The sequence below is a fragment of the Canis lupus genome, chromosome 3, assembly GCF_048164855.1.
Source record: "Canis lupus baileyi chromosome 3, mCanLup2.hap1, whole genome shotgun sequence".
Lineage (NCBI taxonomy): Eukaryota > Metazoa > Chordata > Mammalia > Carnivora > Canidae > Canis > Canis lupus.
The window spans coordinates 74408646-74430515 of record NC_132840.1 but is presented as its reverse complement, the minus strand read 5'-3'; the positions used below and the strand labels follow the sequence as shown (position 1 = coordinate 74430515).

The window sequence follows — 21870 nt, the reverse complement described above, 5'->3', positions numbered from 1 at the left end:
AGAGCAACGCTATGAATGTGGTCTCGGGGGTGACGTTTCAGGCCTGGGGGTCTTCTGGCTTCACTCCACTTACCTAGCCACGCCAGGCCGACGGGCCCCTGGCTGCAGTTACTGGACACGGCTCAACACCAGCTGTTCCCCTCCCTGCTCCCAGTGGCTATGCCAGCCATGTAGGCTTTATGAACAACATATAATTTGACTGGCCTCTTGCAGACACAAGCACCATGAGTCACGCTGTGGGCATGTGCTCTGTCGTCTGATGTCAGGATGGGGCGCCAGGTCCTGGAGACCCATAGCATGGAGAACTACCTGAATCATCTCTGACCCCTAGCCTTTCACACAGGGCCTGACACAGAAGGTGGCTGCACCTGAAGGAAATGACCTCTGAGTCCAGGAAGGGCTGGCCCTTCGGGAGAGCGGGCCCATTTCAAAGCATGATTGGCCGGGCAGAGGGCCGAGGTCAGCCAGTGGGACGAGTGGGACAAATCGCAGGTGGCTCACACTGGCAAGAGCATGGTATCTGGAGAGCTCACTCAAGTTGCTTTTCCAAGCCTTGGTTTTCTTCACTGTGAAAGGAGGAAATGATAATGCTCATCCTAGCAGCCTCATGGGGTTATTGTCAGAATCCAAAGAGCTTTCTTTGCAAGGATGTGAGCTGCTCTACAGATGTTCTCTGTGGCTGAATGGCCCTTACTGGCTCCAGAATGACTGTTCGTCTCCTTTAGCTCCCAAGGGCACTTATAAGTGTGTGTTTATAAATGTTTTACTCTTTTAGGAGTATTTACATTTTGAAAGAGAAAGTAAAGATGAAGAATCTGAAGAAAGACTATTTCATGGTGGGATTTTGTGCCCGTGGACTTTTAAAAGCCATCTGCAGTTACCACTGCAGAGAAAAGATGGCTCCCAGAATGCCCCCTAAAGCTAGTAGAGTTCCAGAAGCTAGGCTCTGACTTCTTCCCACTTCCCACTACCACCCTGAACACCCCCCTACCATGAGAACGTCCATCCCCAGGTAAGCACCCCTCCAGTAATAGACCAGACCCTCATCTCTGCATGCAGCACTGGCAGGATGTTCCTGGCACCTGGCAGGGTTGATGCCAGTCCTCTCCTTCAGTTCCCAGGCTTCAGGATCAGTAAAGAAGAAGGTGAGACAGTGTGCTGCTTCTTGGATCATCTTGCCACAAGCATTCAAGGACTTGTGGACAATTGCATACTCCAAACCTCAGGCCACCAAACCATCTGCGGTCCTGGTAGCCAATGGCTCAACCCTGCTAAGTGTGACCTGGGGGCCAGAGAGCTTTGGCTCCAGAGTCTCTCCTGCCCCTCACTGCCCTTCATGACCACTACTACACCCCCCAGCATAGGCACAACCAGGGCTCAGTGAATTCTAAAGAGAGAGACATGTATCATTCGGTAAGAACACACCCCTGCAACAGACCTAGGGCACCCACACACAGCTTGCAGATCCACTGTAGTCAGCATTGTTGGCCAATGCCAAGAATGAGGAGTCTGGAGGCCGAAGATCTGGTTCCCAGACCTTGTTTCACCCCTATTAGCTAAGGGTCCTTAGGCAATTTACTTAACCCATGTGTCAGTTCTCTTGTCTGCAAAATGGGTTGTCATGAGAGATAAAGCAAAGTGGGCATGGGATTCTCTTGAGATTATGAACATGAAATATCTGTAACATATTAAAGTATAATACAGGTATTTCATAGGATACACATTCACTGGCTTGACAAATACTAGCTTACCATCCCACAAACTCCCTAAAGCTCTCAGACTTTTTTTTTCTTAAAAGATTGTATTTATTTATTCATGAGAGACACAGAGAGAGAGGCAGAGACATAGGCAGAGGGAGAAGCAGGCTCCCTATGGGGAGCCCGATGCGGGACTCTGATCCTAGGACTCTGGGATCGTGACCTGAGCCAAAGGCAGATGCTCAACCACTGAGCCACCCAGGCATCCCCACAGACTTCTTTCAAGTGTTCTGAAGACCCACCATAGACTATGGTACCAGGCGCCACAGCCAGACACATTTACACATGCATACTGTATAAATATAGGTTTTATTAATAATGGGTGAAGTCCCACAAATACAACTGGCATCTCTGGATGATGGGGAAAATCTGTGGCAGGGTAAGAGAAGAAAGAGTGGTATGTGCACAGGAATAAGGGTGGGGTGGGGTGGGGGAGAACCCTGGGGGGCAGGAAAATCAGAAGTGGTGTGAGTCTGGACCTACCACGAAAGCCAGACATGCTCTGTGTCTGTTGCTCTGGTGCCCAGGGGCCAATGTGGCTGATGGGAAGGCAGAGAGGGTATGGAGAGACCCAGATAGGAGTTTGAATGAGCAGCAGGCGGCGGGGCAAGGGGGCAGCGGAGCGAAAATGCCAGCTTGACGCACAAAAGAAGGGCGATGGGGTGGCAGTGGCCGAAGCCAACTTACGCCCGTGCGTGTGCCTGTGTTGGCTCCTGAGCTCCGGGGAGCTACTGCCTGTGCCACCCTTGCTTTGGAGGGGAAGGAAGACTCAGGGATAGACACCTGCAGATCCCAGGACACCCTGGGTGGCACCAGCCTCACCCTTATAGTCAAAGCGGCATCCTCAGAGGGGGTTGGCACTACCCTTTCTGCAGCACCCACCACCGCCACCACCACCACTACCACCACCACCACCACCATGCCACCACTGCTCCTCCTCAGAGCTGTAGGGGACAGTGAGTGTGTGTTGGGGTGAGATTGCCTGTTCGCATGTTATGTGTCTGTAACTGGAGAGGGTAGGGAGTGTTGCAGGACCGAGCAGGAGAAGCAAGAAAGGAGGCTTGGTCTTCTCCTACTCACGCCCCAGAATAAAGTGCATTCTCCAGTTCCAGTGGCAGGTGGGAGAGAAACACAGACATTATTGCAGAGGTGCCACCAGACCCTACCCCCGCCAAAGGGGACAGGGAAGGGGATGGGGCATCGCATGGCCCCAGGCCTCTCCAATCCCCAGGATTGGGAGGGGATGGCCCAGACAGGAAACCCAGCTTCTGTTCCAGCAGATTGTCCAAATCAGCCAGGTCTGGGGGTGGGGAGAAGGTGAGGAGGAGGAAGAGACTTCCAGAGCCTTCCCTGCTCCATTCCAATGTCCAAATGGGACTTCCAGGGGACCCCACCAGGGCCCAGCCCTGGAACCCGAACCTTAGAACAGCCCAGTTTACAAACACTTGTGTGGTAGGGACCCCCCAGAGGGGGCCACTTTGGTCAGTTGTAAATGGGGGCCTGGAGAACCTAGGGCTCCCAGGCAGACAACAGAGGAGGGTGCCGAGGGCAAGAAGGAGGGTGGCAGCCTCCTAGTGGTCTTTGCATGCAGATGTTGGAGAGAGTAGGGAGGAAGCTACAAACTGCATCAACTGGGGAAGACTCCTGGGCATGGCAGGGAGGGCTGGAGCCCCCGTGGCCACAGCCACGGCTGGGAGCACAGTCCAGCAACCAACCCGTGGAGGAGCTGAGAGAGGGGAAAGTGGCTGCACCAGCAACCAGTGCCAAAGTCTATAAGGTTAAAACAGTCCCAGAGGGCTGGGGCTGGGGGCTTCCACTGCGGGGGCTGGGGCGCAGGCCCGGGCAAGCCTCTATCTCTCCGACTTGACCCGGTAACGGAGTACAAGGTATGCCAGCAGCCGCAAGGCCAGGAAGAAGATGCCCAAGACCAGGAAGTCCAGGTAGAGCTTGGCATCCTCCACATCCAGTGCTCGGAGGATACTCTGTGGATTCTGGAAAGGGCAGTGTTCCTCCAAGCAGGTCAGATCTTCTCGATCCATGCCATAGATGGTGAGAATCACACCCTCAAAGCCATACCTGTGCACGCGGGGACATCAGAGCAGGATACAGAGTATAGGGTCACTGTTCCCTGGGCAAACTGCCAGGGCCCAGCTGCAACTCTCTCATCCCTGCGGCCCGGGCTCCTGCAGGGAGGAGCAGGGACAGATGGTGAGGGCAGGGGCACTGACCTGACATAGGAGAGGTAGGAGCTCCACTGCAGGTAAGTGGGGATGGTCTTGAAGCTGACAAAGAAACCGGAGAACAAGAGGACAGGGATGGCGGTAACTGGACCCACAAAGGTGGCCACCTGGAGGGGAGGGAAGGGGACCGTCACAGAAGTGACCGGGACAGACCCAGGACTGGGGAGGCCCACGGTTTCCCCCCGATTTATTCCACTCCTTAGGTCAGCCCCTGCTTCCTCCCACCAGACCCCAGCCCCTCTTAGGATCCCCAGGTGCCAGCCCTCCCACCTGTAGGGAATTGGAGGCAGCTCCAATCAGCAGCCCCAAAGACTGGGCCACCAAGGCTGTGGCCGTGGCCAGGGCTGAGAAGAGCAGAAAGCGACTGGTTTCCGCTGGCTGGCCTGTCATCCAGTACATGATGCTGCAGTACACCACCGGGCACACCACCTGGGGAGTGGGCACAGGTCTGAGCAGGGAATGTGAACCATGGTGGCCCAGAGCCTCCATTCCAACTGGGCAGGAACCCCTAAAAGAGTTCTTCCTAGAGCAGCCATGCTTAGTCCTGTCCCCATGCTCTATGCTGTCCCCCCAGGTTGACACATGTCCTCTTGCTTCTCTACTGGATGACCCTCATTTATCCTCCAGTGTCACCATTTCCATTAGGCCCCTTCTGACCGGTTCAGACATGGTGACATCTCCATATTTGAGCTCCTAAAGTGGACCAGCTTATTTATTCTTTATATTGCTGATGAATTAACTCTATATGTGGACACATCTTGTCCCCCTCAGAGCTACCACCTGCAGGAGGCCAGAATCCAAGCCTGGCATGGGATAGTCATGCAGGCTGTTCCCTATATTAGGGCACCTCATCAGGAGGCCACCAGAGGCCGAGATCCAGCCGTGCTCTTCTCATGAAGCCTTGCACCATGGCATGTGCAGCATCCACCCTGAGGAAGGGGCATCTTTTTCTAATTTGCACACAGCTGCCCTACAGATTACTGGTGGCCCCAGATCTTGGAACAGAGAGCTAGTGGCAATAAAACCAATCCAAACCAGCTATTGTTGGGCATTTTAGTACATGCCAAGCAATATTCTAAGTCCTTTCAGTGTATTAACTCTTGGTTTGTCACAAACAGTTCTGAAGTGGATCCTCGCATCTTTCTGCCTTATAGATGGGGATATGGAAGCAGAGAGAGACAGAGCTAACAAGTAGCAGTAAGGCTCTAGCGCCCACTCTAGCTACCCTCCACTGCCGTGGCTCCGATTTACAGAGTCATTCATAGGGTTATTATTTTCATCATTCTCTGGTTGTCATCAGTTGTTCCCTCATGAACATAAGTTCCACAAGCTCAAGATCACCTCTGTCTTATTCATTTGCTGGATCCCGGTGCCTGGCCCAGAGCCTGGTGTGCAGTAAGTACTCCCCACCTATTTGCTAAGTGAGTAGGAAATGAAAGGACAGCAGGTGACAGGGTTGAAGGAGGCAAGCAAGCAAAGGCAGAAGAAGCCAGACAGGAGGGAGGAGGAGGATTACCTGAAAGGGCACATCGGCCATGGTCTTAGCCAGGTAATATGCTTTGAGGCTGTACCAGTAGTTGAGATGCTCCCTCATGAAGACCGCCATCTCTAAGGGGACTGAGGACACGGGCAGGTGAGGCCCAGCTGGCTGACATCCCGGCCCCAACCCTGAGCCCCTCTACCCCCAGCCCCCACCCAGGGCAGCTCAGCTCACAGGTGAGCACAGTTGGCATAAGGGCAGCAAACATGAGGAACAGCATGGAGAAGAAGAGGCAGCCGGTGTTGTTGAAGACCTTGCTGGCATCGTTACCGATGTGCAGGTAAAGGAGACCAATGAGCACGCCGATTACCACGTGGGACACAAAGCGCAGGTGGGTCAGGACCTGAGTGAGGAGAGGGGATGGGCCACAGGCCAGGGATGGGCAGGCCACACTGGGGTAGGAACTCAGAGCTGCCCTCACAGACACATAGACCCACAGAGCCTTGGGAGGCTGCTGGCTGGTGGGAGGGGGACAGGGTGCATTCCCACCCCAGCTGTTGAGGTCCTTCACCCCCCAAAGCCTTCCCCCAACTTGATGCCTCACCGTGTCCCTGAGGATGGACAAGAAGGTCCTCTTGAAGAGGATGCAGAACTGTGTGAGGGTGCTAGTGGCAAAGGTGTGGCTTTCAATGGGATCCACTTCCTGGGGAGAGGACATTGGATCAGGTGAGCCCACCCCACCCACCCACCACACACCCAGCTCAGTGATGGGAAACCTCTTGAGCCCTTCCCCAGGCCAGGGGTCCTCCAGTCCTTTCTGTACTGATGGAAAATTCTCCACCATTGAGTGGTGTGCCTGGAAGCTGGCCTCAGGGTCGTGATTTGGAGTGAAATTCAGAGAGAGAGAGAGACAAGGAGCGAGTAAAAACTTGAGAGGGAGGAGAGAGCCAGGACATTGAGGACACCTGTGGGGGCTAACAGTAGAACAATCACTCCTCTTCTTGTCTTTACTCCATCAAGAAACATTTACCCAGAGGGCATAGTACCTTTACGCCACCAGTGTCACAATCATAATTTAACAACGATCATAATGATGGCAACTACAACCAGCCTTTCTGGCTTTTGAAGCTGGCATCCATCTTGTCGGTTCGGATGAAAGCATGAACACCAGAGGTCATATGGCCCCCAGGCACGGCTGGCCCAACCCCAGGACCTGTAGGAATGGAACCCCACTAGCTTACAAGTGGTGCATCAGCACTGCCCTAAAGATAGCATCACCAGGCAGACCAAATAAAACCTCTAATATAAAGACTAAGGATATGTTTCAGGTTTCAAGTCTCTTGAGATGGAAAAGACCTCTAGGGTTCAGACATAACAAGCACTGGAGCACCTGCTGGCATGACTTTATGGGTCTCTGGTCAATGACATCCACCTTCTTAAGAGACCCTGGCCCCAACCTGTAGCCTCAAAAACTCTCCCTTGCAAGCCACTGGGGAGTTTGAGACTTCTGAGCCCCTCTTCCGAGCTCCCTGTTCTCCTGGGTGGCCCTCTGCCAGTAAATTGCCTATGTCCTTTCACTGCACAGGCCCACTGTCTGTTTTTGTTGACTTGCTACACGAACTCTCCTTTAGTTTGGAGACATTTTCAAGGGTCACAGTATCTCATTTAGGAAAAAGAACCAACACCGAACGAATACCAGCTGTACCAGCGACGGTGCAAAGAGGTTTATGCAATGATCTAGTTAGTCTTCCCCCCACCCTGGGGGGAAGTGTCATCACCTCTGGGCTGGAGATGTCAGCAAGACACATGGGCCATGAGGCAAGGGACAGCATTGGGTTTGCTTACCAGGTGGCACTGTGCACCATACTGAGGACACTTAGTAAGAATTTGCTGAACAAATAAATGAACGAGAATGCCAAAGCTCAGAGGTTGACCAACGTGCCCAAGGTCACGCAGCTGTTAGCAATAGGTCTATTCCAAGTTCTGGGGTCTTCCTAGCACCTAATGGTTGTGATGCCTCTGGAGGACAGTCTCTTTGGCAGGGCCATCATCCATGGTCCCATCTACCCTCCCCTTCCACTTTTCTCTCTCTGCCCTCTCCACCTCTACTCACCTGAGGGCAAGGGGGGCATGGGGTGGGGACTTCGTTCTTCTCAGGGCTGCTCTTCTTCTCAGCCATGGCACAGAGCCCATTCTGTACAGCCCTGAACAGCATGGGGTTCAGGTCTCCATACTCTCCAGAGGCCACTTCGATGACTGGGGGACACAGAGGGGAGTGCTTGGCTAAGATCTATCCTTGGTTCCCAAGGGCGAGCCAGCCCCTCCATGGATGGGGGAAGGCAAGGGACAGTGAGACCTCCCCAGGGAGGCCCAGGTGCATGATCCAATCCCCCAGATTTGGCCCAGCACCGTACCCCAGGCCCCCACTCACTGAAATCAGCCGGGTTGTGGTAGGTGGGGCAGTGCAAGCCAAGCCCCTTCAGGTAGGGGATCAGGTTGGTGACCACGCCCTTGAAGATGCACTGACCTTGACTCAGGATGTAGAGCTGAGGCAGAAAGGGAAGGATGAGGAGAACACAACCAGTGGATGAGGCAGGGCCCCACTAGCACCTCTACTGACACTCTCCACTCTCCCCATGGCAGGCCAGTCCCCTGTGATGCCCAGGCCCCCTCACCTTGTCAAACATCTCAAAGAGCTTGGCACTGGGCTGGTGGATGGTGCAGATGATCGTCCGGCCCCCCTGGGCCAGGGACTTCATGAGGGACACCACTTGGCAACAGGAGGCACTGTCCAGACCACTGTCCAGAGAAAGGCCACCAGGGGGTGAGGTGTGGTGGGCAGAGCCAAGAGAAGGGAGTGTTTGGGGTGGGGCAGCTGCTACAAAGGGGAAGGAGCTGGCAGGAAGGGAGTCACTCTGGCCGTGCCCGATAGCCTGTACATACTAGATGATTTGGGCGTTTGGAGATACCAAGAACCCCAGAGCGCCACTCAGTCTAACAAGCAGACATGGAGTGAGCATCTATTGAATGGCAGACACTGGGATCACAATGATGGCCAACTAAGACACAGACTCTGCTCCAGAGGGAGAGTGAGTGAACACAGATCAGTCAGGACAATGTGGAACAAGCCACAGAAAACACAGGGTGACAAAGAGGGGGGAGATTCAGATCTGTGGCCCAGGGGCTGGAGGGCGGTCGGAGAAGTTTCCTGAGTGCATGTGGAAGAAGGAGGAGCTGAGCCAGCTGACAGCATTAGGGCAGGCGTGGTGGCCAAGGGCATCCCAGACAGGAGACACAACATGTGCAGAGCTTAGAGGCATGAAACACATGGCTGGCCCAGGGAATTATAAGCAATTCAGTGTTATTAGAGCATAAAATACAAGACAGCATGAAGCAAGACGGGAGGCTGGAGAAATAGTTCAGCCCAGGCCCTTGTAAGTCCTCGGACTTTATTCTGAGGGCAAATGGGACTGGCTGTGTGTTTTCAAACCGGGAAGTAGGCATGGCCAGGGAATGAGGAGTCTGGGGCAGACAAGCAGACAAGCAGGCAAGAGCTGATGACGTCCAGAACTTAAGTACTGGCACCAGGGACGGGGGAAGGGCGAATCTGAGAGAAAGGAGGTAGAATCAGCAGGATTGGGTGACTGATTGGCTGCGGGGAAGAGAAGCAGAGGGAGACATCAGTCAAGGAGGACATAGAATTCCTGCCTACGTGAAGGATAGGGCTGCCACGGCAACAGGATTGGCAGGGATGGATGAGGAGTAAGCCCTTCTCTGGGCCCCAGGAGGCTGCTGGGCAGGGACTCTGGCCTCCAGCAGGGGAGCAGATGCAGCCTCCTGCCCCAGCTAAGGGCTGAGGGAGGGGGCTTCCTGGTGGGAGAGGCCAGGGAGAAATACCTGGTGGGCTCGTCAAAGAACATGACGGGTGGGTTGTTGACCAGCTCCAGAGCGATGGCCAGGCGTTTCCTCTGCCCACCAGAGAGCAGGGCTGTCCTCGTGTGGGAGCAGGACATCAGGCCCAGTGCTGTCAGGATCTCTGTCACCTGGCCCAGCACCCCCCCACCCGGCCCAGGTCAGCTTCAGAATCTCTGCTCCTCCCCACCGCCATGCCACCCCAATTTACAGAAGCTTTCCCTTGGGTCTACTTGGCCTCCAGTGTCCCAGCCCCCAACTCAGGACCCCACAACTCCAGAGCACAAAAAGGGCACCTGTCCTGTCCCCCCCGACCCCACCCCAGCTTCCTCTTCCCCACTCACCAGCTCCTTCTTCACCTCCTGCTTCTCACTCAGCTTCAGGTTAGCAGAGACCTGAGGCCCAGAGAGCAGGCAGGTCAGAGATGGGTGGGAGGAGGGCCCTGCCTTGACCCCTCTGCCACTGAGGAGGATGGGGACAGCAGACAGACGCGGGGGCTGGCAGAGGGAGCTGGCCCCCCAGCCCTTACCATCATGGCTTCCAACACCGTGAGGTGCGGCAGCAGCATGTCGTCCTGCATGATATAACAGGACATCTTGCGGAAAGTCCTCAGTTCCCGCGGCCTCCCGTTGACCAGGATCTGCCCCTTCATTCCAGACTCCCTGAGGGAACATTGGTCGCAGATGGAGGTGTCGAGGCCACTTCAGAACACCTTCCATGCTCCCCAGGGGATCCTCCTTTCTGGCTCCTGCCCCATCCCTCACCTCCCCCACCCCCGCCCCTCCCTCACCTGTATCCTGCCAAGATGTTCATGAATGTGGACTTGCCAGCCCCTGAGGGGCCCATGATGCCAATCAGCTCCCGGCGGCAGAATTTACCCGACAGGCACTTGAGGAGGGTCTTATAACCTGCGGTAAGGGAGGAAGGGAAGAACTAAACAGGGTTTCAGGGCACAGAGGCACCCAAAACTCTGAGGAGTGGCCCTGGCTGTTAGTGAACTAGGCAGCCCCCTACTCAGGGAGGTTGGTCAGGATGGAGGAACAAGCTTCCAACTGGCAAGGGTATTCACACCCTCTGCTCCTGTTCCCCGAGAGCTGCCCGCTACTAATGTCAGAGAACCAGAGGTGACCACACCCTTCGGTAGGCCATGAAAGAAACCTCCACACCTCATGGATGGGCATGGAGAGAGATCAAGTCTATCAATGACCCTGCTCCCCTTCTATAAACATAGTCGTCATCCTCACTCCCTCTGGGAAGACTTTGCCAGGCATCAGCCTGAGTGAGCTAGTTAAACGTCCTCTGTGTTCCCCTGGCACTTTGCATATGCCAGCATGTTTGCTACTTGAGGTCCCTGTCCCTCACCCCTGTCCCCCAGGCTCATAAGTCTGTGAGCTACTTGGGGACAGAGTCTGTGTCTTACTCATCTTTGTCACCTCAGCAGACTGGCATGTACTAGCCGCTCACTGAGTGTTCTGTGAGTGCGTGTTCCCAGCACTTTTGCCTCATTCTGAAAAAGCCTTCTTCTTTGGGCTCTCTTGACCCCCTAGGCTCCCTTCTGCAGCCCCTAATATGGCTCAGTAAAATCTTATGGTTCATCCATTCACTGGGAGGGAGCAGATGCATTAAGAGCACTGATCTGGGGGCACCGGGTGGCTCAGTGGTTGAGCCTCTGCCTTTGGCTCAGGTTGTGATCCAGGGTCCTGGGATCGAGTCCCACATTGGGTTCCCTGCGGGGAGCCTGCTTCTCCCTCTGCCTGTGTCTCTACCTCTTTCTGTCTCTCTCATGAATGAATAAATAAAATCTTAAAAAAAATAAGAGCACTGATTTGGAGTCAGGTGGACCATGGTTCAAATTCTGGTTCCATGGGGACCCCTGGATGGCTCAGTGGTTTAGTGCCTGCCTTCGGCCCAGGGCGTGATCCTAAAGTCCCAGGATCAAGTCCCATGTCAGGCTCCTGCATGAAGCCTGCTTCTCTCTCTGCCTATGTCTCTGCCTCTCTCTCTCTCTCTGTCTCTCTCTCTCTCTCTTTCCCTCATGAATAAATAAATAAAATCTTAAAAAAAAAATTGTGGTTCCACACCTAGCAGCTGTGTGACCTCGGGCAAGTTGCTTAACTTCTCTGAGCTCCAGGTCCCTCATCTGTAAATGAAGATGATAGTATCTATCTCAAAGGGTTATTATAAAGATTCAATGAGATAATATAAGTAAAGTCTATGACACAGCCCTTGGCACACAGAGTATATTTAAAAAGTGACATTTTACTATTAATTCTATTTGACAAATGCTTATTGATATCTACTACATTCCAAGCTCTGTACCAGACACTGGACAAAAACTGAAGAAGACACATTTCCTGCATTCGAGAAAGTCATGGTCTAGGTTTAAAAAAAAAAGATGGAAAACATCTCTGAAGAGAGCAAAAATAAGGATTATAACAGAAGCACAAATTAATGTACGATGAGAATGTAGAAAACAGAATTGAGGGGGGGCAAGGGAAAAATTAGGAATGACTTCATGGGAGAAGTGGCATTTAAGCGAAGTCTTGAAGGCTGAGCACCCTTCAAAAATGGAGAGGAAAGTCAGAGGCTCTCTAATCCTTGGGAGGAAGAGCTCTGCTACATGAGAGCATATATATAACACAAGCCAGGAAGCAGAGGTCAGAGACTACACAGAGTCACTTGGGGAAACAAGGTGGTAGAGAGGAAGGGAGAGGGCATGAGCTGAGCCCTGCCTGCTATGCTTGCAGACCTGCTTCAGTGAGGCAGAAACACCAAGGCCCTACTGGAGATTTGCTCGCTATCACCATTCTCTGACCCCCACAGAGCTCATTTTCCTCTCCCCTCTACCTCTTTAAGCAGAGACAGTGAAGGGATGTGATATTTCACCCTCCCTCCACAGCACCCAGCTGTCCCTCTGGACACATCCATTCAAAAGGAGGCTCAGCTGCTGTCCACTGTGGGGTCCCCCTCACACCAACTGCCTGGGTAGTGCTTTACAATTTACAAACTCATTACTTCCACTGCTGCTATAGCAACATGGATGAGCCAACTGGGACCCAGAGACATCCAGTGACTCACCCAAGGTCATACAGCAAGTTCTTTCCTGGGAGAGAGGGAGTCATAGGTTCCATTGCCCTGCCTCAGGGATTAGCACCATCAATCAGAAAGACGTGTGGTTGTGTACTCCAGCAACCGCCTTTCAGAGCGACTCGCAGGAAGTGATTTCTTTTGCAGGGGAAGAAACAGGCCATGATCAACCTTCCCCTCATTTAATCCCACCCAAGCACCAGACTGAAAACTGATGCCTAATACAAATATCTTACACTTGCATTTTCAAGCATTTTCACAGATAGCGCCTTGGCTAAGCTTCACGACACACCTGCGTGCTGGCGATTCTTATGGCCCCAGTTTACAGATGAAGAAACTGAGTCCAAGAGAGGGTAAGCAGATGGCCCAAGGTCATCTAGCGGACCCGGTGGCTAGGAACCCCGTCTTTGAACACCTGCTCTTCCGCAGCTGCTCATCACGGGAGGGGCCTGCCAGGCCTCCCAGATAAAGACACACCAGAGCCCTAGTCCTGCCTGCATCAGTAACTTTCTCGTGATTTTGTCAACTCACTTAATCTTTGAGGACCTCCGTTTCCTCATCTAGAAAACAAGGATACTAATAACGCCTCCCAAGGCATAATAGGGTTATTGTCAATATTAAGTGGCATATTTAATAATAAGTCATGGGAAAGTGCTTTTGAAAACTAGAAACATCATATATCATTAGAGGAGATGGGTGGCAAGTCCTTACCTGGGCAAGGCGAACACCGCCCTCTCTGCCCGCCCCTCGCTCTTCCTCCCCTCTGCCTACCTTTAATGGCTTTCTGTCCTCCAGACAAGGGGAGAGGGATTCCAGTCAAAAGACAAGTCAAAGAGAGGAGGACAGAGGGCTAAGAAAAGGCAAGAGACAGAAGAGACACCAAAATGGACAGTAGAGAGCATACGGCTAGCAACGTCAAAGGCAGGAAGCACCTGGTCAGGGGTGCCAATCTGGCTGGGGGTGAGGGTGGGGTCGGTGGAAGCAGCTGGTCCATCTAATTACATTTCTTTCTTATCTTCATATCTCCTTAAAACTGAGGAAAAACAGAACCATAGGAATAATGCCCACCTCCTCATTTGCCCAGAGCTGGTCTTAGGGCCAGCAGAGGCTGAGCAGAGGCTGCTCAGGGACAGGGTACCTGGCAGGGGGTCCAGAGGCCTCAGATTCTATTGACTCAGGCTCTGTGACTTTTTGGGTCACTCAAGAGAGTGAGAGTGGGGAATGCAGAGACAGCTCATGCTCAGCCCTGCTCTGAAGCACCCCAAATTTATTTCTTAAATCTCAGAGAACAATGTCCCAGCTCCACCCCTGACCCACACCCAGCTCTGGGAAACAAAACAAAACAAACCCCCTCAGCTTCTCTATTCCCAGCTCCAGCTGCCCAGGGCAGGCAGGGGCAAGGACCCCAGGGGCTGGTGAGGGTTCCAAGGAAGTCAGAGCCCCAGACCTTAACCACTGGCGCTGATGAGAGAAAAGAGGAGGAGATGAGAATGCTGTACCAGGGAAGTTAAGAGATGCAAGAATAATACACAGAGAGCTGGAAAACTTGGCTTCTGGTCCCAGCTCTGCCACTTATTGGCTGTGCAGCACTGGTCAAGTTACTCAACTTTCTGGATCCTCAGTTTCCTTATTAGTAACATGGGGATGTCACCTATCCTGCTAAACCTTCACCCTCCCTGCCTCGGAGGACTTCAGCAAGAATGAAGTAAGATGACAGGAATGAGAACATCTTTTAAAGTGAGCAGTGTTCTATACCTACAAGGATATTGCTAACCACTGAGGAGGGCTGCAATACAGCTCCCGATTTCTCATACCAGGCCACCAAGCCCGGAATTCTTCCTAAAACAAAGGCAGACTCCTCAAGGACCACTTAAGGACCAGAGGTTAGAGTGTCATCTTAGAGGAGGAAAGCTTCAATAGCCAGTTGGACCTAGTGTTCCCCAGTGCTCACAGGTGTGTGTGTTGGGGGGGGCAGGAACTGGCCCGGCAACTGTGTGCACAGTCAGTGGTGGGTTGAGATTTCAGCTGCTCCCACAGAGCCCACTGGGGCGGAACTTGGGAGCAGGAGACACCCAGGCCTCCTGCTCTCTAAGAGACTTCTGGGGGCTCCACAGCTCCCCACCTGGCTGCCCCCTTACCCCGTTTGCGCCAGCAGGGCCCCTCCCGCACGGAGTAGGACAGCTCCACGAACTCGATGTCCACCGCGGAGCGCTTGGGGAGGTGGGAGAAGCGCTGGGCTTCGGTGATGTGGTTCTCCACCTTCTTCAGGTGCGTGGTCAGCATCGGGGGCTCCGCCCCGTCCTCCAACGCCACGGCCATGGCCACGGCCCCGGGTCCCAGTCCACAGCCCACGGCCTCCAGCGCCTTCTCCGCCATCACGCCGCCGGCCTGCAGGGAGAGGGCCTGCTCAGTTCGGGGGCAGACCCCCCGCAAGCCCTGGCTCAAAGCTCCCTTGCTTGCCGATGTTCCCCCACCCCCACTCCCCGCCTCCTTCGTAGGGCAGATCGGCTACTCGGAGCACCCCACTTCCCACCGCCAGAGCATCTGCCCTCTCCTGCCCCCCACTCCCCGCGTAGCAGCTCAGTCCCGACCTCTCCTCGGTCCAGGCAGCCCCAGCCCCAGCCCCAGCCCGGCCCCAGCCCGGCCCCTAGAAGCCCTCACCCGCCCCCCCCCCACCCGCGGCGGCTCTAATCTCCTTACCCCGCAGGCCAGCAGCCCCTGGGGGCTGGAGGGTTGGGGGGCGGGGAGGAGGGCAGGGGCGGCCGGCCGAGGCTGCCCGCTAGGAGGGCCGGGAGCCGGGTGCGCGCTGGCTGACCCGGGGAAGGCGAAGGAAGAGGAGGCTGCGGGCCTCCCGCCGCATCTCCCGCTGCATCCCCCTCCCCATCCCCGGGCGCGCCGCCGGCCCGCCCCTCCCGCCCGCGCCCCTGCGCCCGCGCGCCCCGGGCTCTCCCCAAAGGCGGGCGCACCACCCCGGCTCAAGACCCCCCTCCCCCGCCGCCGCCGCCGCGCCCCCCGGGGCTCCCCTCCCCAGCTCCCGGCTGCCCAGCTCCCCAGCTCCCGCAAGCCTAGTCACCTTGACGCGCCCCGGGCCGGTGCGGACCGGGAAGCTTGGCGCTGCCGCCGGCCGGGGATGAAGACTCCGGGCTCCTCACCTGCCTCCGGCTGCGGCACCCGCGGCCCGGCTCCCGGTCCCGGCGGCGCGGGCCGGGGCGGGGCCGGGGCGGGGCGGGAGCCTGGGGAGGGCCCGGGCCGCAGGTCCGCGGAGAGCTGACGGGGGGGGCGGGGGGGCGAGGGGCGCGCCCCGCCGGGGCTGCGCACGGCCGGTTCCCGGAGCCGGTCCCGGGCGCCGCGTCCTCCCGAGCCTCCCGGCCGCTGCGCTCCGCTCCCAGCTACTGCTCGCCGGCCCCGCTGTTCTTAAAGGGCCCGCACCGCCCCGCAGCCGGCGGGGGGCGAGCAGGGCGAGGGGGACAGCGGAGCCCGCGACACGGCAGCAGGTGTGAACCCAGGACTGGGGAAGGGGGGGCGGCGGCGAAGGACCGACGTGGAGACAGTGGGGAAAGGAGAGCCGAAGTCGCTCAGTGGGGACAGGTCCGTGGATTACAAACTAGACAAGGTGGTGTGCGTATAGGGTGGGGGTGGGCACTGGGGTGCAGGTGCCATCACTCTCAACGGGCTGTGAAGCTGTTAGATGTCTGCACCATTCCCCCACCAATTTCCCTCAGTTCTGGCCCTTGAGCTCGGGCTTCCTCCAGGGATTCCCCAAACCAGATAAAAAGCTCTGAAAGCTAGAGTCTTGGGATATCCTGCTCCCCTTTCCCCAGGCCATTCCCGGCTTTCCCTAACTAGTTAAGAAGGGAAGGAGGGTGGACACTTTGGGAGAGCTTGCAAGCAGCTCCAAGGTTCAGTGGTACTTAGAACTCAGCCTGCTCCGCTACAGAAATCTTTATGTCCCCAGGCAAATTCAGGCCTTTAGGACAGGCACGCATCTGATGCTGGAGGCGCATCTGTGCCAGGGCATGAACCCAGCTCACAGACACCGCCTTTGACATCTTCTAGTACACTCGTCATTCCCTCCTTCAGCTCACGAGCCTTCAAATGCAGGTCCCGAAAACACTCCGGGGCTTTCCCCTGCTTTGCTCCTTTCTCATGTTCTCATGCCCCCGCCCTCCCGCCTGCCCCAGCCCCAGTCTTGTAGGGGTAAGTAGGTTAGCCAGTTGAGACACGTGGCCTGAGCTTTTAAGTTCCCACCTGTCACAGAGCACAGACAGATGGGAGGGGAGGCTGCTGGTGCCACTGTCACCTCCTTACTGCAGCAGTCCAGAGGTTACTAGCAGTCAAGCCTCTCCCCTGCTCATCAGCCCCTCCTCCAGCCTCTCCACAGCCCTGAGGCTGGCGACCCCTGCAGGACATCTCCGCACTTCACCCTGCGTCTGTAAGGTTTAGTGGATTTGGGATCCAGCCCTCCCTAACTTCCCTCATCCCACGCCCCCACATTCACCACTGTTCCTCAAGATGAATGTTCTCACTCTGGTCTAGTCACCTAGACACGCCTGGAGATGGAGATGGACCCCTTCATTTTCCAATGCTATAGTATAGACTCCCCATCCCAAATGGTTGCATTTACAGAGCAATCACTGCAGACCTGGCATTGCCTAATTTAATTCTCACAATATCCTTATGAGCCAAGTGTTACAACTTCTCTTTAGAAATAAAGAAACAGAGGCATAAGGAAGGTGATTAAGCAATGTGCCCAAAAGGGCGCTTCTAGTCTGCAGCAGAGCAGGGCTTGAATTCTGAGGTCTTTGCTTTTCCCCACCTCACCCTGGGGCCTTTCAGAGCCCTATTTCCAAATGGACTGTCTCCCTCCATTTTCTGACAGGCTCTTCCATTCTTCCAACATAACCACCACATCTTAATGACGCTCCTCCCCTTTCCCTGGCATACAACTTGCGGATCCTCAGGAAAGTTTCCTGCCCTTTCTTAGAAACACCATGTCCCCTTTTCCGGACAGGCTTCACCAGTTCCAGAGACCAACATTTCTAAGTCTTCAACTAGCTTTCTATACCGTGGGATTCACACCCCACACCCCAGAGCAGTGATCCTTCCTCTTTGGCCGTGAGTTAAGCCTCATTTGGGGGCATGTCAAAAGACGTCTAGATAATACTCCAAGCCAGTTAGTCCTGATCTCTAAGGTGGGATTCAAATGTTAGTGTTTTTATTTTATTTTTTTTATGTTAGTGTTTTTAAAAGCTCCACAGTAGGGATGCCTGGGTGGCTCAGCGGTTAAGCGTCTGCCTTTAGCTCAAGGTGTGATCCCGGGATCTAGGATCAAGTCCCGCATCCTGCTCCCTGTGAGGAGCCTGCTTCTCCCTCTGCCTGCCTGTGTGTGTGTGTGTGCACGCGCGTCTCATGAATGTATAAATAAAATCTTTTAATAAAATAAAAAAATAAAAACTAAAATAAAATAAAAGCTCCGCAGTTGACCCCTCTGGTAGAAGTCAAGATTCACTACCCTATATGAACTTTCCACTCCCTGGGTTGGAATACCCACCAGATACCCATGAAAGTCCACTCTCTTCCCTCGACCAGGCCTTCCCATGCTCTAGAATGCCCTCTCCCCATTCTGTTAGCACATCTTCCATGACCTTAATCTGGAGTTGGAGATCTGCATTCTGACCTTGATGCTTTTACTCATGCTGTGTTCTTAAGCAAATTTCCCCACCTCTCTGAGCCTCGTCCATGAACGAAAGATGACAAAAATCCTGCTGATCAGCCTCGAAAAGTTTTTATGAGGTTCAAGGGTCCAAGGGCTTGATGCCTATTCTCAAGAATAGATTACACATCCTTACTCTCCAGGTGAGACTTACCATGATTTATTTTATTTCCACTAGAAGAATCTCCCACTCCCTTGGACAGGAAACTACATTTATTGAGTGCCTATCATGTGCTAGGTGCCTAGCATAGAGATATGATCTCTGAGTAAAGAGCTAGGTCTGTATCTTTCTCCCCTGAATTCCCAGAACGTGGACACAGAAAATACACTCAATAGATATCAGCTGACTGATGGACAGTCTAAGCAGTCCTCATGACGACTCCATGAGGTCAGTACTAGCCTCCCATGTTTCAGATAAGGAAACTGATGCTCAGAAATGTTAAATACAAGCATGACTTCACACAGTTAATGTAATGGCTCCAGGGATCCAAATCAAGACTTAGTAATTCTAAACCATGACTTTATCTACTATGCCAATCTTCCTCATACTCTAATATTCCACTTTCCCATTTTTTAAAGTAGATCCATCTCTATCCCTATGAATAGACCTCTTCTTGTTCTCAGATATAAAACTTTTCCATTGGGCAGCCCCAGTGGCTCAGCGGTTTAGTGCCGCCTTCAGCCCAGGGTATGATCCTGGAGACCCGGGGTCAAGTCCCACGTCAGGCTCCCTGCATGGAGCGTGCTTCTCCCTCTGCCTGTCTCTCTCTCTCTCTCTCTCTCTCTCTCGTAAATAAATAAATAAATAAATAAATAAATAAATAAATAAATAAATAAATAAAATTTTTTAAAAAACCTTTCCATCCTTCTAGAGGCCCACTAGGACAGACCCTCCTCATTCTGGGAGATACTCCCATCACATATCCCCCATATCAGACCTTTGATTCCCTTGAACACACACACCTACATCTCTAATTCCTAGAAGAGATCTCATAACTCAAGAGTGGTGGCTCTCAAACTTCAGAACGTATCAGAATCATCTGGAGGGCTTGTTAAAACAAATCGTTAGCTCTACTCCTAGAGTTTCTGATTCAGTATGTAGGATGGGGCCAGAGAACTTGCATCTCTAATAAATCCCTAGGTGATGCTGATGCTGCTAGTCTGGGGATCACACTTTGAGAACCATTGCTCAAGAGAACCGTCATCCCTCAATCGAGAGACCCAGAACCGCCCCCCCCACCCATCTCCTACCATGGACTTTCTTTCCCTCAGATGGACTACCTTCCCCCTTCCCCAAATAGTCCTCCTCCGTTCTCTGGGATTGATCTTTTCCTTTCTCTGGGACCTCCTCAATTCCCACCTTCCCAAGATAGAGCCTCCACCCTGTGCAGATTCCTAGACCCAGACAGTTAAGGGTTGATGCTAATTGGCTTATAAGAAGCAAGGCAGAAACAGTAAATTCCTGTCTCAGCTTAGTGCCAGGAGTTAATCTAGCAGACAGGCTGCTCTGGGCAGGGATTTGTGGGAGAAGTAGTTGGTAAGGAGCTTGGTGGACCTATGGAAAAAGGAGGGTAGCAGTGTCCTATGGGATCAGGGAAGGAACTGGACAGGAACTCTGGAACCACCTCAGTTCTGCTTCCAACGCCTCAGACCTCTCATCCACGGTGCCTCCCTTGCCCACCACACTAGTATCTCATCTTGGAAAGAATGATTTTAAAGTGTATTTGTCAAAAGAAGGACCCTCTGCTGGCCACTGGGGGAAACACAGCCCAGAAGTGGGAATGAGGGGGCCATGAGGAGGGAGGCGGATGGAGCACCCCAAGCCCAAGGCAGGCAGTGAAGATGGGCATAGGCGTGAGTCCAGGCAGCGAAGGGGTACCTACTAGGCAGACACCCTGCTGTTGTTTTAAAATTATTCTTTTAAAACTATAAAAATACAACATACATAACAAAATCAAGCAACATTGAAGGTCATTTTAAAAGTGTAATACGGGGATGCCTGGGTGGCTCAGTTGGTTGAGGGCCTGCCTCTGGGTCAGGTCATGATCCCAGGGTCCTGCGATGGAGCCTCTGCATCGAACTCTTTGCTCGGTGGAGAGCCTGCTTCTCTCTCTGTCTGCCGCTCCCGCTGCTTGTGCTCTCTCGCTCTCTCTCTGACAAATAAATAAACATATAATATGTAGCTCTCCATCTCTCTCTTGCTATATAGTGCCTGCCATTTCCTTTTGTTATGAAGAAAATTAAGTGATCTTCAAAGTTGCAAAATGTCAAGGTTGTCTACCTAAGAGTCTTTTCCCTTCGGATCCCTCTCATTCCCCCCATCACCCCCCATCCCAACTTGTCTCCTTCCTTCCTAGAACTTGAGCTCCCTCCACCCCCCTGGCTGTGTCCTCTGCACAGAACCAGCCTCAGAGCAGATAGACGCCTGCAAGTGTTTCTGTGGGGTCATTCCCCTCGTGAGACAGGGCCCACTCCACTGGAGCGGGGGTAGAAACCCCTCTGCGGGTAAGCGTGGACTCTTCCACAGTAGTGACTTCTCTCCACTCAGCAGCCTCCTTCTTTTAGACACACCATGGACTCTGAATAGCTCCGTTAAAAAATGATCCCTTTCCGGGGCCCCTGGGTGGCACAGTCAGCTAAGCAGCCCACTCTTGACTTCGGCTCAGGTCATGATCTCAGAGTCCTGGGATCAAGTCCCTCATTGGGCTTTGTGCTGAGTGAGGAGCCTGCTTGGGATTCTCTCTCTCTCCCTCTCCCTCTGCAGCCCCCCTTCTCTAAAAAAAAAAAAAAAAAAAAAGGTCCCCTTTCTGATCATAAGCTTTCCCTTCTGCTCTCTAATCTTCAGAAGTCTTATTGAAACCTCTAATGCTTTGTGGTTTTGGGGAGAGGTGCTGTTTTTTGTTTTTAAATAAGCTCGATGTCCAGCATAGGGCTTCAACTCATGACCCCAAGATCAAGAGTCACACGTTCCACCAGCTGAGCCAGCCAGATGCCCTGGAACCTCTAGTGCTTTGATTCTAACCACTACCTTCTGGTGTCCCAGGGCCTCCCTGTCCAGTCTGCTCCAGCTGCTTTAATTACCCTGCTCCTAGGGGATGCCTGAGTGCCTCAGTGGTTGAGTGTCTGCCTTCAGCTCGGGGCGTGATCCCAGGCTCCTGGGATTGAGTCCTGCATCGGGCTCTCCATAGGGAGTCTGCTTCTCCCTCTGTCTATGTCTCTGCCTCTCTCTGTGTCTCGAATGAATGAATGAATGAATGAATGAATGAATGAATAAATAAATAAATAAATAAATAAAATCTTTTTAAAAATTACTCTGCTTCTTGGCTGACGCAATCCACATCCCAGCCGTGGGTCAACCCCACAGTCCGTCTTCTGTGTTTGCTCCAGGGGTGCCGGTGTCTGCAAAAAAGGGTCTGTAGTGAAGTTGCCGCTGCCTTATCTTGGTCTTCACCCTCAGCTGCGTCATCAGGGGATCTGTCTCACTCCTACATCTATTAATGGCAATTCTAAAACTTGACAATTCTTATAAATCCCAAAACTTTAATTCCCATTTTCTCAAGGAAATAGAGACAACCGGATGTGGAGGCCCTCTCACCCCTCCCAGCCAAACCTCCTCCCAGGAGGAGCGGAGTCAGAAAGGAGCGGAGTCTCCAGTCCTTTCCCCACTGTCATCTATCTGCT

At 53.5% G+C, this 21870-nt stretch overlaps 1 protein-coding gene across 4 annotated transcripts; it reads right to left on the bottom strand.

Moving 5' to 3' along the window:
* Nucleotides 1-2047: 2047 nt before the first annotated feature.
* ABCG4 (ATP binding cassette subfamily G member 4) lies at nt 2048-15681 on the bottom strand. Of its 4 annotated transcripts, none has more exons than XM_072822322.1 (15): nt 15550-15681; nt 14615-14864; nt 10180-10297; nt 9919-10051; nt 9734-9784; nt 9375-9520; nt 8153-8276; nt 7909-8023; nt 7591-7733; nt 6082-6180; nt 5712-5880; nt 5514-5614; nt 4268-4426; nt 3986-4104; nt 2048-3833 (listed from the first exon to the last, which is right to left on the bottom strand). In XM_072822322.1, exons 2-15 carry the CDS (start codon nt 14850-14852, stop codon nt 3608-3610), a joined length of 1941 nt encoding a protein of 646 aa, XP_072678423.1. In that variant the 5' UTR covers nt 14853-14864; nt 15550-15681; the 3' UTR covers nt 2048-3607. The 4 variants fall into 4 exon arrangements, with proteins under 4 accessions (XP_072678423.1, XP_072678425.1, XP_072678424.1 ...); XM_072822324.1 differs by having other exon boundaries at nt 15629-15644; XM_072822323.1 differs by lacking the exon at nt 15550-15681 and adding an exon at nt 15177-15292.
* Between the last annotated feature and the right edge of the window lie 6189 nt (nt 15682-21870).

What these genes read in the sequence shown, in the direction of transcription:
- ABCG4 (XM_072822322.1), bottom strand. Translation starts at nt 14,852, where the DNA reads ATGGCGGAGAAGGCGCTGGAGGCCGTGGGCTGTGGACTGGGACCCGGG. An exon ending in TCTTTGAGATGTTTGACAAG is followed by an intron (nt 8,024 to 8,152) that starts GTGAGGGGGCCT and finishes TTTCTGCCTCAG; the next exon opens with CTCTACATCCTGAGTCAAGG. An exon ending in TATGCCAACTGTGCTCACCT is followed by an intron (nt 5,615 to 5,711) that starts GTGAGCTGAGCT and finishes CCGTGTCCTCAG; the next exon opens with TCCCCTTAGAGATGGCGGTC.